Source organism: Gekko japonicus, unplaced genomic scaffold (assembly GCF_001447785.1).
Source record: "Gekko japonicus isolate JY-2015 unplaced genomic scaffold, Gekko_japonicus_V1.1 scaffold6288, whole genome shotgun sequence".
Taxonomy (NCBI): Eukaryota; Metazoa; Chordata; class Lepidosauria; order Squamata; family Gekkonidae; genus Gekko; species Gekko japonicus.
This window is the reverse complement of record NW_015165445.1, coordinates 11,643-23,644: the sequence shown is the minus strand read 5'-3', so window position 1 is coordinate 23,644 and position 12,002 is coordinate 11,643. Positions and strand designations below refer to the sequence as shown.

General features: G+C 50.8%; 1 protein-coding gene across 1 annotated transcript in view; it reads left to right on the top strand.

Annotated features, from left to right (window-relative positions):
• Window positions 1–402: 402 nt before the first annotated feature.
• The window catches only part of LOC107109986 (interleukin-27 receptor subunit alpha-like), a gene marked incomplete at its 3' end in the record, with an annotated part of 23,080 nt that continues 11,480 nt past the window's right edge, over window positions 403–12,002 (top strand). The window contains exons 1-6 of the mRNA XM_015410695.1: window positions 403–587; window positions 4,503–4,626; window positions 7,101–7,267; window positions 8,111–8,265; window positions 8,800–8,953; window positions 11,619–11,698. Coding sequence (XP_015266181.1) covers window positions 500–587; window positions 4,503–4,626; window positions 7,101–7,267; window positions 8,111–8,265; window positions 8,800–8,953; window positions 11,619–11,698 — 768 coding nt within the window. The remainder of the gene's footprint in view (window positions 588–4,502; window positions 4,627–7,100; window positions 7,268–8,110; window positions 8,266–8,799; window positions 8,954–11,618; window positions 11,699–12,002) is intronic.

Below are 12,002 nucleotides of genomic sequence, written 5' to 3'. Positions count from 1 at the left end.
TGGATGAGCACACTTCTGGTAACATGGGGGTGTGGCCTATTATGCTAATGAGTTCCTGCTGGGCTTTTTCTACAAAAAGAGCCCTGGCCCCACCAATGCTCCCTCTAAGCTGTGGAGTCTTGTGAGCAAAAAATCTACTTTGTGAGCTCCTGGCATTAAAGTTGTGAGCGAGCGATTTTGGCTACCGCATAAATTAGTTTGCTCTGGAGCCCTCCTTCCTGAGCTAAGTCAAAAATGTGTGAGCTGGAGGCTAAAAAACTGTGAGATATCTCACACCAACTCAGCTTAGAGGGAAACTGCTCTCCACCTAAATCGATCTCCATCCATTGCTCAAAGGTCACAATTAATCCTTTAAAAACTTTTAATGTTTTAGAGCGGGCTGCCCCCAACGTGGATGCCGTTGTCTAGCCCTCATTAGTCAGTGTCAGGAGGGGGGCACGGAGGCTCTTTTGGACACATCCTCTCTGAGAATTCGGGGTCCACCCCCCACTGATTCTTGATGCAAGAGGCGCCTGGTACCATGAAACGCCGATGGAAGGCAATTTGGCTGCTAGTTCTGGCATTAAAGGCCTTCGGGCTGAAAGAAGGTAAGGGTCTTATTGCCGTCCCCTTCGTCTGTCTGTCTGAGGCCGTGGTGGCTCAGAGGTTAAGAGGCTGAGCTGCAGACCAGAAGGTCTGTAGTTCGGCAGTTCGAGATCCGAGTGCCGCATGACGGACTGCGCTCCCGTCTCTACCTCCAGCTCCTGCCAGCCTAGCGGTTCGAAAGCAAGAAATTGCAAGTAGATAAATCGGTACTGCTTCGGTGGGAAGGTAACAGTGTTCCGTGCGCCTCGATATTTAGTCATGCTGGCCACATGACCACGGAAACGTCTTTGGACAGCGCTGGCTCTTCGGCTTGGAAATGGAGATGAGCACCGCCCCCTAGAGTCGGATGCGACTGGCTTTCGAGCAGGGGAAACCTTTACTATTGCAAGCACAGGGATTTATTTATTTATCTATTTGTGTGGTTCACATTCTGCTTTTCTCACTCAAGGTAGATTACACAGAGTGAGTCAGGAATATCAAAAGGATGGGACATTCAATAACCAGAGCACCAGGATTGTAGAAGTCTGGATTACCACCAGAAGGAACCGAAGTATAGCATAAGTATTCACATGACACGTTAAGTGGAATTACATCCGTAGGATCCTACTTACATTAAGCTATACACAGCAGTATAGACATGAGAACATCAGAAGAGCCCTGCTGGGTCAGGCCAGGGAGGGTCCATCCAGTCCAGCCTCCCGTCTCACACAGGGGCCAGCCAGTCCCTCTGGAGGGCCAGCAACAGGGCAGAGAGGCCGAGGCCTTCCCCTGATAAGGGCACCAGAAGAGCCCTGCTGGGTCAGACCAGGGAGGGTCCCTCTAGTCCAGCCTCCCATCTCACACAGGGGCCAGCCAGAGGAACCCTCCCTGGTGTGAGACGGGAGGCTGGACTAGAGGGACCCTTCCTGGTCTGACCCAGCAGGGCTCTTCTGGTGTCCTTATATCAGGGGAAGGCCTCGGCCTCTCTACCCTGTTCTTGGCCCTCCAGAGGGACTGGCTGGCCCCCGTGTGAGACAGGAGGCTGCACTAGATGGTTAGCGGTCGGGTTAGAACGGATAAAAGGAAGTACTTCTTCACCCAAAGAGTGATTAACACTTGGAATTCACTGCCACAGGAAGTGGTGGCGGCTACAAGCATGGACGGCTTCAAAAGGGAATTAGATAAGCATATGGAGCAGAGGTCCATCAGTGGCTATTAGCCACAAGGTATAGAGAGGAACTCTGGGGCAAGTGATGCTCGGTCTTCTTGGTGCTTGGGGGGGGGGTCAACAGTGGGATGGCTTCTAGTGTCCTGGCCCCACTGGTGGACCTCCTGATGGCACTGGTATTTTTGGCCCCTGTGTGACCCAGAGTGTTAGACTGAATGGGCCTTTGGCCTGATCCAACATTGGCATCTCTGATGTTCTTATGTTCTTATGACCCTCCCTGGTCTGATCCAGCAGGGCTCTTCTGGTGTTCTTACTCTCATTACATAACTGTGGTTCTGCTGTTTGTGGTATACCAGGCTTAGGAATAAATGAATGTGTCGAGCTTTGTCTAGCTCTTGCTGCGATCAGCAATGGGCTGGGGGGTGGGCAGGAAGTGCTGTGGGGCCCAGAGGCCGGAAGAAGAGAGAGAGAACAGAGTGTGGCTGCTGCTATGTCTGATTCGTTGGCTGCGGCAGCCGGGTCTGAAAAGGCAAAGAGGACAACAGGAAAGGGGAAGACCTGAGTCCGGAGCCTTGTTTAGGATTTGTTCCCCCTGCTTTTTCTCAGAGCAGCTTATGACAATTATTAAAAAAAGAACATAATAAAGTTTGTATTGGAAATGTCACAGAAACAGTTAACAGTTAGCAATTACTAATACAAACAGAACAGTAAAAAGGTAAAGGTTTCCCTTGCTCGAAAGCCAGTCGAGTCCGACTCTAGGGTTGCGGCGCTCATCTCCGTTTCCAAGCCGAAGAGCCAGCACTGTCCGAAGACGTTTCCGTGGTCATGTGGCCAGCATGACTAAACACTGAGGCACACGGAACGCTGTTCCCTTCCCACCGAAGTGGTACCTATTTATCTACTTGCAATTTCTTGCTTTCGAACTGCTAGGTTGAAAGGGACAAAACAGTAAGGCACAGTAAACTGTCAGTTAACATAGCTAAACATGGGCATTTATAACCATTATCAAACATATGCTTATATAACCCTAATTGTCCTTTCATAAAGGTGTGGGTATACTTTACATATTTTCTGGTCCAAACTGTAGTGATTAAATCAGCTCAAAGTCTGGAAAAACAAAATGAGAAATATGTTGTCGAAGGCATTCACGGCCGGAGCTCATTAGCTGTTGCAGATTTTCCAGGTTGTGTGGCTGTGGTCTTGGCATTGTAGGACCTGACGTTTCGCCAGTAGCTGTGACTCGCATCCTCAGGGGTGTAACACAGAAAGATGTAGTACTCTCTCTGTCAAGGTGAGAAGAAAATGGTAGGCAGGTAATTTATATCTACTCAGGAAGGTGGGGTAGGGCTGAGTCATTCTCTTGTAGGAGTTGAGTCATTATCATGTAGGAGCCCAGGGAACTTCGACAAGATAATGACTCAGCCCTACCCCACCTTCCTGAGTAGATTCCTACATTATCTTGTAGGAGTTGAGTCATTATCTTGTAGGAGCCTGGGGAACTCAACCCTACCCCACCTTCCTGAGTAGATTCCTACATTATCTTGTAGGAGTCATTATCTTGTAGGAGCCTGGGGAACTCAACCCTATCCCACCTTCCTGAGTAGATATAAATTACCTGCCTACCATTTTCTTCTCACCTTGACAGAGAGAATACTCCAGGTGCCATCAGGAGGTCCAGCAGTGGGGCCAGGACACTAGAAGCCCTCCCACTGTTGCCCCCCCCCCCCAAGCACCAAGAACACAGAGCATCCCTTGCCCCAGACCGAGAGGTCCTATTTCTGCCTTGTGGCTAATAGCCACTGAGGGACCTCTGCTCCATACGTTTATCAAATTCCATCTTGAAGCCGTCCATGCTCGTAGCCGCCGCCACCTCCTGTGGCAGTGAATCCCATGTGTTAATCACTCTTTGGGTGAAGAAGGACTTCCTTTTATCTGTTCTAATCCGACTGCTCAGCAATTCTTCTTCTTTGAAGCAGATTTGCCAACTTCCAGGTGGTTATACAAATGTGAGGTCTTCTGCCTTGAAAAACCCACTAGGGGTTCTCCACAAGTCAGCCACGACTTCTAATGCCCAGGCGACATCCACCCAGTTGCCGCAACAACAGAGCTGCGTGTGGGTTTTTTGTTCTCTTTTTTAGTTTTTGTCTCATGACCGAAACATTTTCTTCCCCTGAATTTTCACGACCTAACAGCTGTATTCGCACTGGTTTGGAAGTCCGTTTGGAGACGTCTCTCTGAGAGCCAGTTTGTGGTAGTGGTTAAGTGTGTGGACTCTAATCTGGGAGCACCGGGTTTGATTCCCCACTCCTCCTCCACTTGCACCTGGCTGGATGACCTTGAAAAAGACCAGTTTCTGTCAGAGCTCTCTCAGCCCCGCCTACCTCACAGGGTGTCTGTTGTGGGGAGGGGGAGGGAAAGGAGTTTGTAGGCCACTCTGAGACTCCTTTGGGTAGTGAAGGGCGGGGTATAGCCACAAGGTATAGATAGGGACTTTGGGGCACGGGATGCCCTGTCTTCTTGGTGCTTGGGGGGAGCAACAGTGGGAGGGCTTCTAGTGTCCTGGCCCCACTGGTGGACCTCCTGATGGCACCTGGTATTGTTGGCCACTGTGTGACACGGAGTGTTAGACTGGATGGGCCTTTGGCCTGATCCAGCATTGGCATCTCTTATGTTCTTATAAGTTTGGAAGCCACTCTGAGAGTCCTTTGTGTAGTGAAGGGCAGGGTAGACATCCAATGTCTTCTTCTTCTCCTCTTCTTCTCTTTTGCAGGAGATCCAGTGGTCTCCGTGGGCTTGCGGTGCTTGTGTCTGTTACCCAGCTGGGTGATGAACTGCAGCTGGTCTGCGCCCGATGTCAACGCCACCTACGTCCTCGTCTACCGGAGCCTTAGACTGTAAGTAAAGCATTGGCGAGGAGGCTCAGCGTCTGGCAGGGGTTTGACTTGAAGGACGCAGGACTTCCCAAACTTCTGTTGGAAGTTCTCCAGGGATGTGTGTGTTGTTCTCTGATCTGTACTCTGCTGGCACTTCTCAAGACTAACTTTATGATCGGTTCTGTTGATCTCCAGCGGGTGTGCAGGCTTCCCGGTGGTTATACAAACGTGAGATCACGGGATAGGTTGTAAGCCGTGTTCCCTCTAAGCTGAGTTAGTGTGAGCTAGCTCTCAGTCTTTTAGCCTCCAGCTCACACGTTTTTGTCTTAGTTCAGGAAGGAGGGCTCCAGAGCAAAGTAACCTATGCAGTAACCAAATCGCTCGCTCGCAACTTTAATGCCAGTAGCTCACAAAGTAGAGTTTTTGCTCACAAGACTCCACAGCTTAGAGGGAGCGTTGGTTGTGAGTAGACCGAAAAACGACCGCGATATTATCATGCAATCTATTGAATAATGATCAAGCGTTGATATTTTGGTACAAATTACAAAACATGTTCCAGGGCAACATATACAGATGTTGAAAGTGCCCTTGTAAACAAAACTGTCCGTGCTCAAAGTTCCTCTGAAAAATACAGCTCAAAGTCGCTTGACACAGTCCTCCTTTGACGTAGAGGTAGATTTTTCCTGATATTGTCGCGTCACCACAGAAGAACTGCCCCACAAGCCACAAAATCCTGATTAAAGGCCTGCCTCACAGGGTTGCTGTGAGGATAAAATGGAGGAGAACGATGTCGGGGTCCCCATAAAATTAATACGTAGTAGGAGTAGTAGTAGTAGAAGTGACTGGATTTATATCCCACCCTTCACTACCCGAAGGAGTCTCGGAGCAGCTTACAATCTCCTTTCCCTTCCTCTCCCCACAACAGATACCCTGTGAGGGAGGTGGGGCTGAGAGAGCTCTCTCGAGGAGTGCTCCTGAGAAAACAGCTCTGAAAGAACTTGTGACTGACCCAGGGTCACACCAGCAGCTGCATGTGGAGGAGTGGGGAATCAAACCCGGTTCTCCCAGATTAGAGTCCGCGCTCTTAACAATGACACCAAATAACAACAGCAGTAACAATAATACCATTTGGTGCACGCTGATATTGGTGACGGCTTTGATTTATTGTCTTGTTTTGCTTTCTTTGCCAGCCACCCTGGTGAGATCCGCAGTGCAACGGGGCGACCGGGACAGAACTGGCTAGCCGTGGCCAGACGCCACCTGACAATGGGAGACGACTACAGCGTGTGGCTGGAAGTTCTCCATGCACCTGGGGTGGAAGCGTCCGAAAAGTTAAACTTCAGCCTGGACGACATAGGGGGTTTGACTTGAAGGACGCAGGACTTCCCAAACTTCTGTTGGAAGTTCTCCAGGGATGTGTGTGTTTTTCTCTGATCTGTACTCTGCTGGCACTTCTCAAGACTAACTTTATGATCGGTTCTGTTGATCTCCAGCGGGTGTGCAGGCTTCCCGGTGGTTATACAAACGTGAGATCACGGGATAGGTTGTAAGCCGTGTTCCCTCTAAGCTGAGTTAGTGTGAGCTAGCTCTCAGTCTTTTAGCCTCCAGCTCACACATTTTTGTCTTAGCTCAGGAAGGATGGCTCCAGAGCAAAGTAACCTATGCAGTAACCAAATCGCTCGCTCGCAACTTTAATACCAGTAGCTCACAAAGTAGAGTTTTTGCTCACAAGCCACCACAGCTTAGAGGGAGCGTTGGTTATGAGTAGACCGAAAAACGACCGCGATATTATTATGCAATCTATTGAATAACGATCAAGTGTTAATATTTTGGTACAAATTACAAAACACGTTCCAGGGCAACATATACAGATGTTGAAAGTGCCCTTGTAAACAAAAACGTCCGTGCTCAAAGTTCCTCTGAAAAATACAGCTCAAAGTCGCTTGACACAGTCCTCCTTTGACGTAGAGGTAGATTTTTCCTGATATTGTCGCGTCACCACAGAAGAACTGCCCCACAAGCCACAAAATCCTGATTAAAGGCCTGCCTCACAGGGTTGCTGTGAGGATAAAATGGAGGAGAACGATGTCGGGGTCCCCATAAAATTAATACGTAGTAGTAGTAGTAGAAGTGATTGGATTTATACCCCGCCCTTCACTACCCGAAGGAGTCTCTGAGCAGCTTACAATCTCCTTTCCCTTCCCCTCCCCACAACAGACACCCTGTGAGGGAGGTGGGGCTGAGAGAGCTCTCTCGAGGACTGCTCCTGGGAAAACAGCTCTGAAAGAACTTCTGACTGACCCAAAGTCACACCAGCAGCTGCGTGTGGAGAAGTGGGGAATCAAACCTGGTTCTCCCAGATTAGAGTCCGCGCTCTTAACAACTACACCAAATAACAACAGCAGTCACAATACCATTTGGTGCACGCTTGCCTTCTGATAGGCTGATATTGGTGACGGCTTTGATTTATTGTCCCGTTTTGCTTTCTTTGCCAGCCACCCTGATGAGATCCGCAATGCAACGGGGCGACCGGGACAGAACTGGATAGCCGTGGCCAGAAGCAACCTGACACTGGGAGATGACTACAGCGCATGGCTGGAGGTTCTCCATGCACCTGGGGTGGAAGCGTCCGAAAAGTTAAACTTCAGCCTGGACGACATAGGTTAGAGGGCTAGAGAATAGGGGTGTGGGGGTGTGTGGCTTGGGAAGAGGGTCTCCAAGCGGCCTTGCAGAGAAGTGACACAAAGGATGGTCCCCAGCGTGGTTGCCCGCCTGTGCATAACTGTGGACCACAAGGTCTCTAGAATGTGGACGGGAGGTGCAGGATATGGCTGCAGGAAGTGGTGGCGGCTACAAGTACAGACAGCTTCAAGAGCGGACTGGATAAACATCTGGAGCAGAGGTCCATCAGTGGCTATGAGCCACAAGGTATAGATAGGAACTCTCGGTCTGGGGCAAGGGATGCTCTGTATTCTTGGTGCTTGGAGAAGTGGGGGAAACAGTGGGAGGGGCTTCTGGTGTCCTGGCCCCACTGCTGGACCTCCTGATGGCTCCTGGGTTTTGGCCACTGTGTGACACAGAGTGTTGGACTGGAGGGGCCACTGGCCTGATCCAACATGGCTTCTCTGATGTTCTTATGTCTGGGGCAGTGATGCTCTGTCTTCTTGGTGCATGGGGAGCCACAGTGGGAGGGCTTCTTGAGTTCTTGCCCTCCTGGTGGCCCACCAGATTAAACGTTCTGCTAATGGGAAGGCGTGAGGTCATTCCCACCGATTCCCATTTCCTGCTGCTGACCCGTGATTTGCCTCTCCTGCTGGCACCGAAGGCCCCTAGTCCCCTAGGAACAGCATTGCAGGGAGATCGGTGCCACAGGAATGGGGGGAAACAGAACATTCGGTTGCACTGACGGAAGCGTCCTGTGGAAGTGGAAGATTTCGTCTGGATCCATCCTAGGGTTTCCGGGGGCTAAGATTCTTTTTTCCCTTCCCCGTTTTCCTTCCTTCAGGGAAACCCCCTGCTCCTGAGCTGGACCCTGTGGCGGTGAGTTCCTCTGGTGCTATGGTGAGATGGAAGAACCCGTCCTGGTCAGAAGAGTTAACGCATCACTCCGTGGTCTGTCAGCTTCGGTACAAGGCCTCCAAAGATGCCGTGTGGACCCAGGTGAGTCGGTATCCTCTGTCTCTCTTTCCGTTCCACCAGTGGGCGCTTTCTGGACGAGCTGGTGGATTAGGTTTGCCCACGTCCAGGTAGGTCAAGTAACAACTAAATATACACGGCAAGGAACTTTTGTAAATTGACGTGTTCTGTTTATAACGATCATTCTACAAAGTGCATAGTGTGCTATTATAACATCCTTCTCAGGTACGTACATTCAGTACATTCAGTTTAACAACTGCCAGTCAATTTAGCATCAGTCAGGGGTCATTTCGTAGGAAAAGAGGTGCAGGAGCTCATTAGCATAACTTATTAGCATCACTTATTTAAAACTCAAGCCCCAGTGGGAGTTTCCAGAACTACAAGCCCGCTTCTACTTGCACAAAGTCTTCCAAAAAAGGGGGGGGGAGCTTTCATTTGTAGTTGTGTTGATGCTTATGGCCGGTCCTACAAAAGACACATTTGTGCAGCTAAGATTCATGGACAGAGCGCTCCTGTCGTTCTCAAGGCCGCATACAACTACTTCTGTTTCATTCCCAGCTGGAGGTGGACCACGTCTCCCAAGAGGGCCACGAGCTCGAAGACCTGGAGCCCTTCACTTGGTACGAGGTGGAGGCCCGTTGCGTCTTGGAAGACGGACAAGGCTTCTGGAGTGAATGGAGCTCTCCCCAAACCTTCAGAACCCCCGAGGCCGGTGAGTGTGTCCCCGGAGGAACCGGACCCCCCCCCCTCATTCCCTAGCCGATGCACAAGTAAAGGTGCCACTGGACTGTTTTGGACCGGGGCCCGGGGGGGGGGGCTCTGCAACTTACCTGGCTGCTTCTTGCTCTGACTGAGGGCTGCTGGGAGCAGGGGGTGGGGCTTGTTGCATGTGCCCGCCCCCTGGGCTTTTTACTGCTGGAGCTACGCTCCTGTGCACTCCTGCAGGAAATGACCCCTCCTGCCAACGCTGCAACATCTGGGAAGCGTAGCGCATCCGTGGCGAACCCCTGGCATCCCGCCGAAGATGCGCAGTAACAAAGTACCGCGGAAAGTGCACTAGTATCCGGAAAATGCGGGGCAGGGGCGGGTGTCTGAACGCAGGCGCGCTAGTATCCCGTGGCATCCGGCGCCCGTCCACATCCCGCCACAAAGCGGATTTTTTTCATAAGCGCATGCGCACAAACACGTAACTGTAAGCAGTGCTGCTCCGCGGAACTGCACATGCGCACAAACGCGAAACGCTTGCCGTGCCGCTTCTTTGCCACGCTCCAGCATCCCGTGTGATTGCCAGCTAACAGCGTAAGTGCGAAACCTCGGGGGGACCGTGTGATTGGGCTACCGCACTTTATTTTGCTCCTGGGCTAACAGCCACGCCTCCCCCCGCGTTATCCGGCCCGTGTGACCAGGGTGATAAAATATTGAATGTTTAAATATAAACTGTATTTAGTAGTTACAAAATTGCTACAACTCGAGACTATTCGAGAAAGAAGAGGCCTGTAGATGGAGAGCAACAACACCAACAATGCTAACTGAATGGTTAAGGCCCATCTACTGACATTTATAGCCAGCTATGCCGGATGCTGACGGTGGCCATTTTCGGGTATATTCCATGATGGCCTTCGGGACGCCATCGTCACCAGCACTTTATTTTATTTTGTATTACGAATTGGTATGTTTTGTATTTATGATGCTGTATTGTATAAGCATGGCCCCGGTTATTTTGTATTACGAATTGGTATGTTTTGTATTTATGATGCTGTATTGTATAAGCACGGCCCCGGTTATACGGGCCGGGTAACACGGGGGGGGGCCTGTTCACCCCGGAGCAAAATAAAGCGTGGTAGCCCGATCACACGGTCCCCCAAGTCTCCATACTTAGGCTGTTAGCTGGCGATCACACGGCGATGCTGCAACATGGGAAAGAAGCGCAATCACACAAGCGTTTCGCCCTTGCGCGCATGTGCAGTTCCACAGAGCAGCACTACTTTCAGTTTCGTGTTTGTGTGCATGTGCTTACGAAAAACATCCGGTTTGCGATGGGATGCGGACGGGCGCCGGATGCCACGGGATACTAGTGCTCCTGCGATCAGACACCTGCCTGTGCCGTGCGTTTTCCGGATACTCGTGCACTTTCCTTGGTACTTTCTAGCTCCGCATCTTCGGCGGGATGCCACGGGTGCGCTACGCTTCCCAGATGTTGCGGTGTGATCGCGCCCTGAAAACTCGCCCAACATTTGTGCCTTTTGTGTGGCAAAATCTCCTTGTGACCACGTCCCCACGTGTGTTTTAATATATTTTTAACTTTTTACTGGAAGCCGCCCTGAGCCTGCCTTCGGCGGGGACGGTCGGATAAAAATTGAATTAATAAAATAAATAAATAAATACATAACAGTGTAGCAGCAGGGGCCCCCAACCTTTTTTCAGCTTGTGGGAATCTTTAGGTTAGGATTCTATTACGAGGTGGTGGGCACAGTGCCGAAAGAGGCAGAAACACGCAGAGGAAGCCCAAAAGCAGGGGGGAATAGGGATAATTTTTAAAAAGCACACTGGGAAAGAGGAGAGAGAGAATTAAGCTGTGTTGGTAGCTGCCACTGAAACAGCATGATTTTAATCTGCCCCGCCAATCAGAGCTCCGGTGGCCAATCAAGAGCCCTGCTGGGCAGAAGCCCCACCCAGCCACACTTACTTTCTAGAAATACTTGGCGGGCGCCAGAAAAGCAGCTCTCAGGCATCCTGGTGCCCATGGGCACTGTGTTGGGGACCCCTGGCGGAACAGTTTCAGCAAATTTCATAAGCGTAATGGTTTCAGATAGATACAGTTCTCCTTTCTCTGAAGTTCCTCAAACAGACCTAGCCACAAAGTTCATTTTCTCACTGGCCACTTCTGCTAATAACTTCCGCAAGGCATAATTTCCACTCGTGCAGCGGGGGCGAATAACTCCCACAAAGAGCGCAGATTTCTTCTGCAGCACCTCGTTCTCCACCTTCTCCCTTCTCGGCCTTTTTTCCCCTCCCTCACACACACTGAACAAATGCTCTGCCTCCTTGGGTACAGCTGCCAAAACACCCTTCCATCACCCGTCTGGTCCCCCTCTTTCTTACTTTTACATCATGCCAACACCGTGTATAGAAACCCTGCATTGAACCACAGAAATGAAACATACAAAATATCTTCACAGCCAAACACCGCACTCTGACCGGCCAGTCTCAACCTCTCTCAACCTGACCTACCTCACAGGGTTGTTGTGAGGAGAAAAGGGAGGCGAGGAGAGTGACGTAAGCCGCTTTGGGTCCCCGCTGGAAAAAAAGGCAGGGTATAGATAATTTAAGTACCTAAATAAATAAATAATTGCCTGGTTCGCCTCTGTCGTCCACAGCTCCGTTGGGCCAGGTAGACGTATGGCGGGAAGTTCACCATTCAGAGAATTCGGGACGAACATGCCATCTTCTGTGGAAGGTAAGGTGGACTCCGGCAGACCCACTGGTGGACCTCCTGAGGGCACCTGGTATTTCTGGCCACTGTGTGTTGGATTGGAGGGGCCACTGGCCTGATCCAACATGGCTTCTCTTATGTTCTTATGTCTGGGGCTGTGATGCTTTGTCTTCTTGGTGCTTGGGGGGGGGCAAGAGTGGGAGGGCTTCTGGAGTTCTGGCCCCACTGGTGGACCTCCCGATGGCCCCTGGGTTTTGGCCACCATGTGACACAAAGTGTTGGACTGGAGGGGCCACTGGCCTTATCCAACAAGGCTTCCCTTATGTCC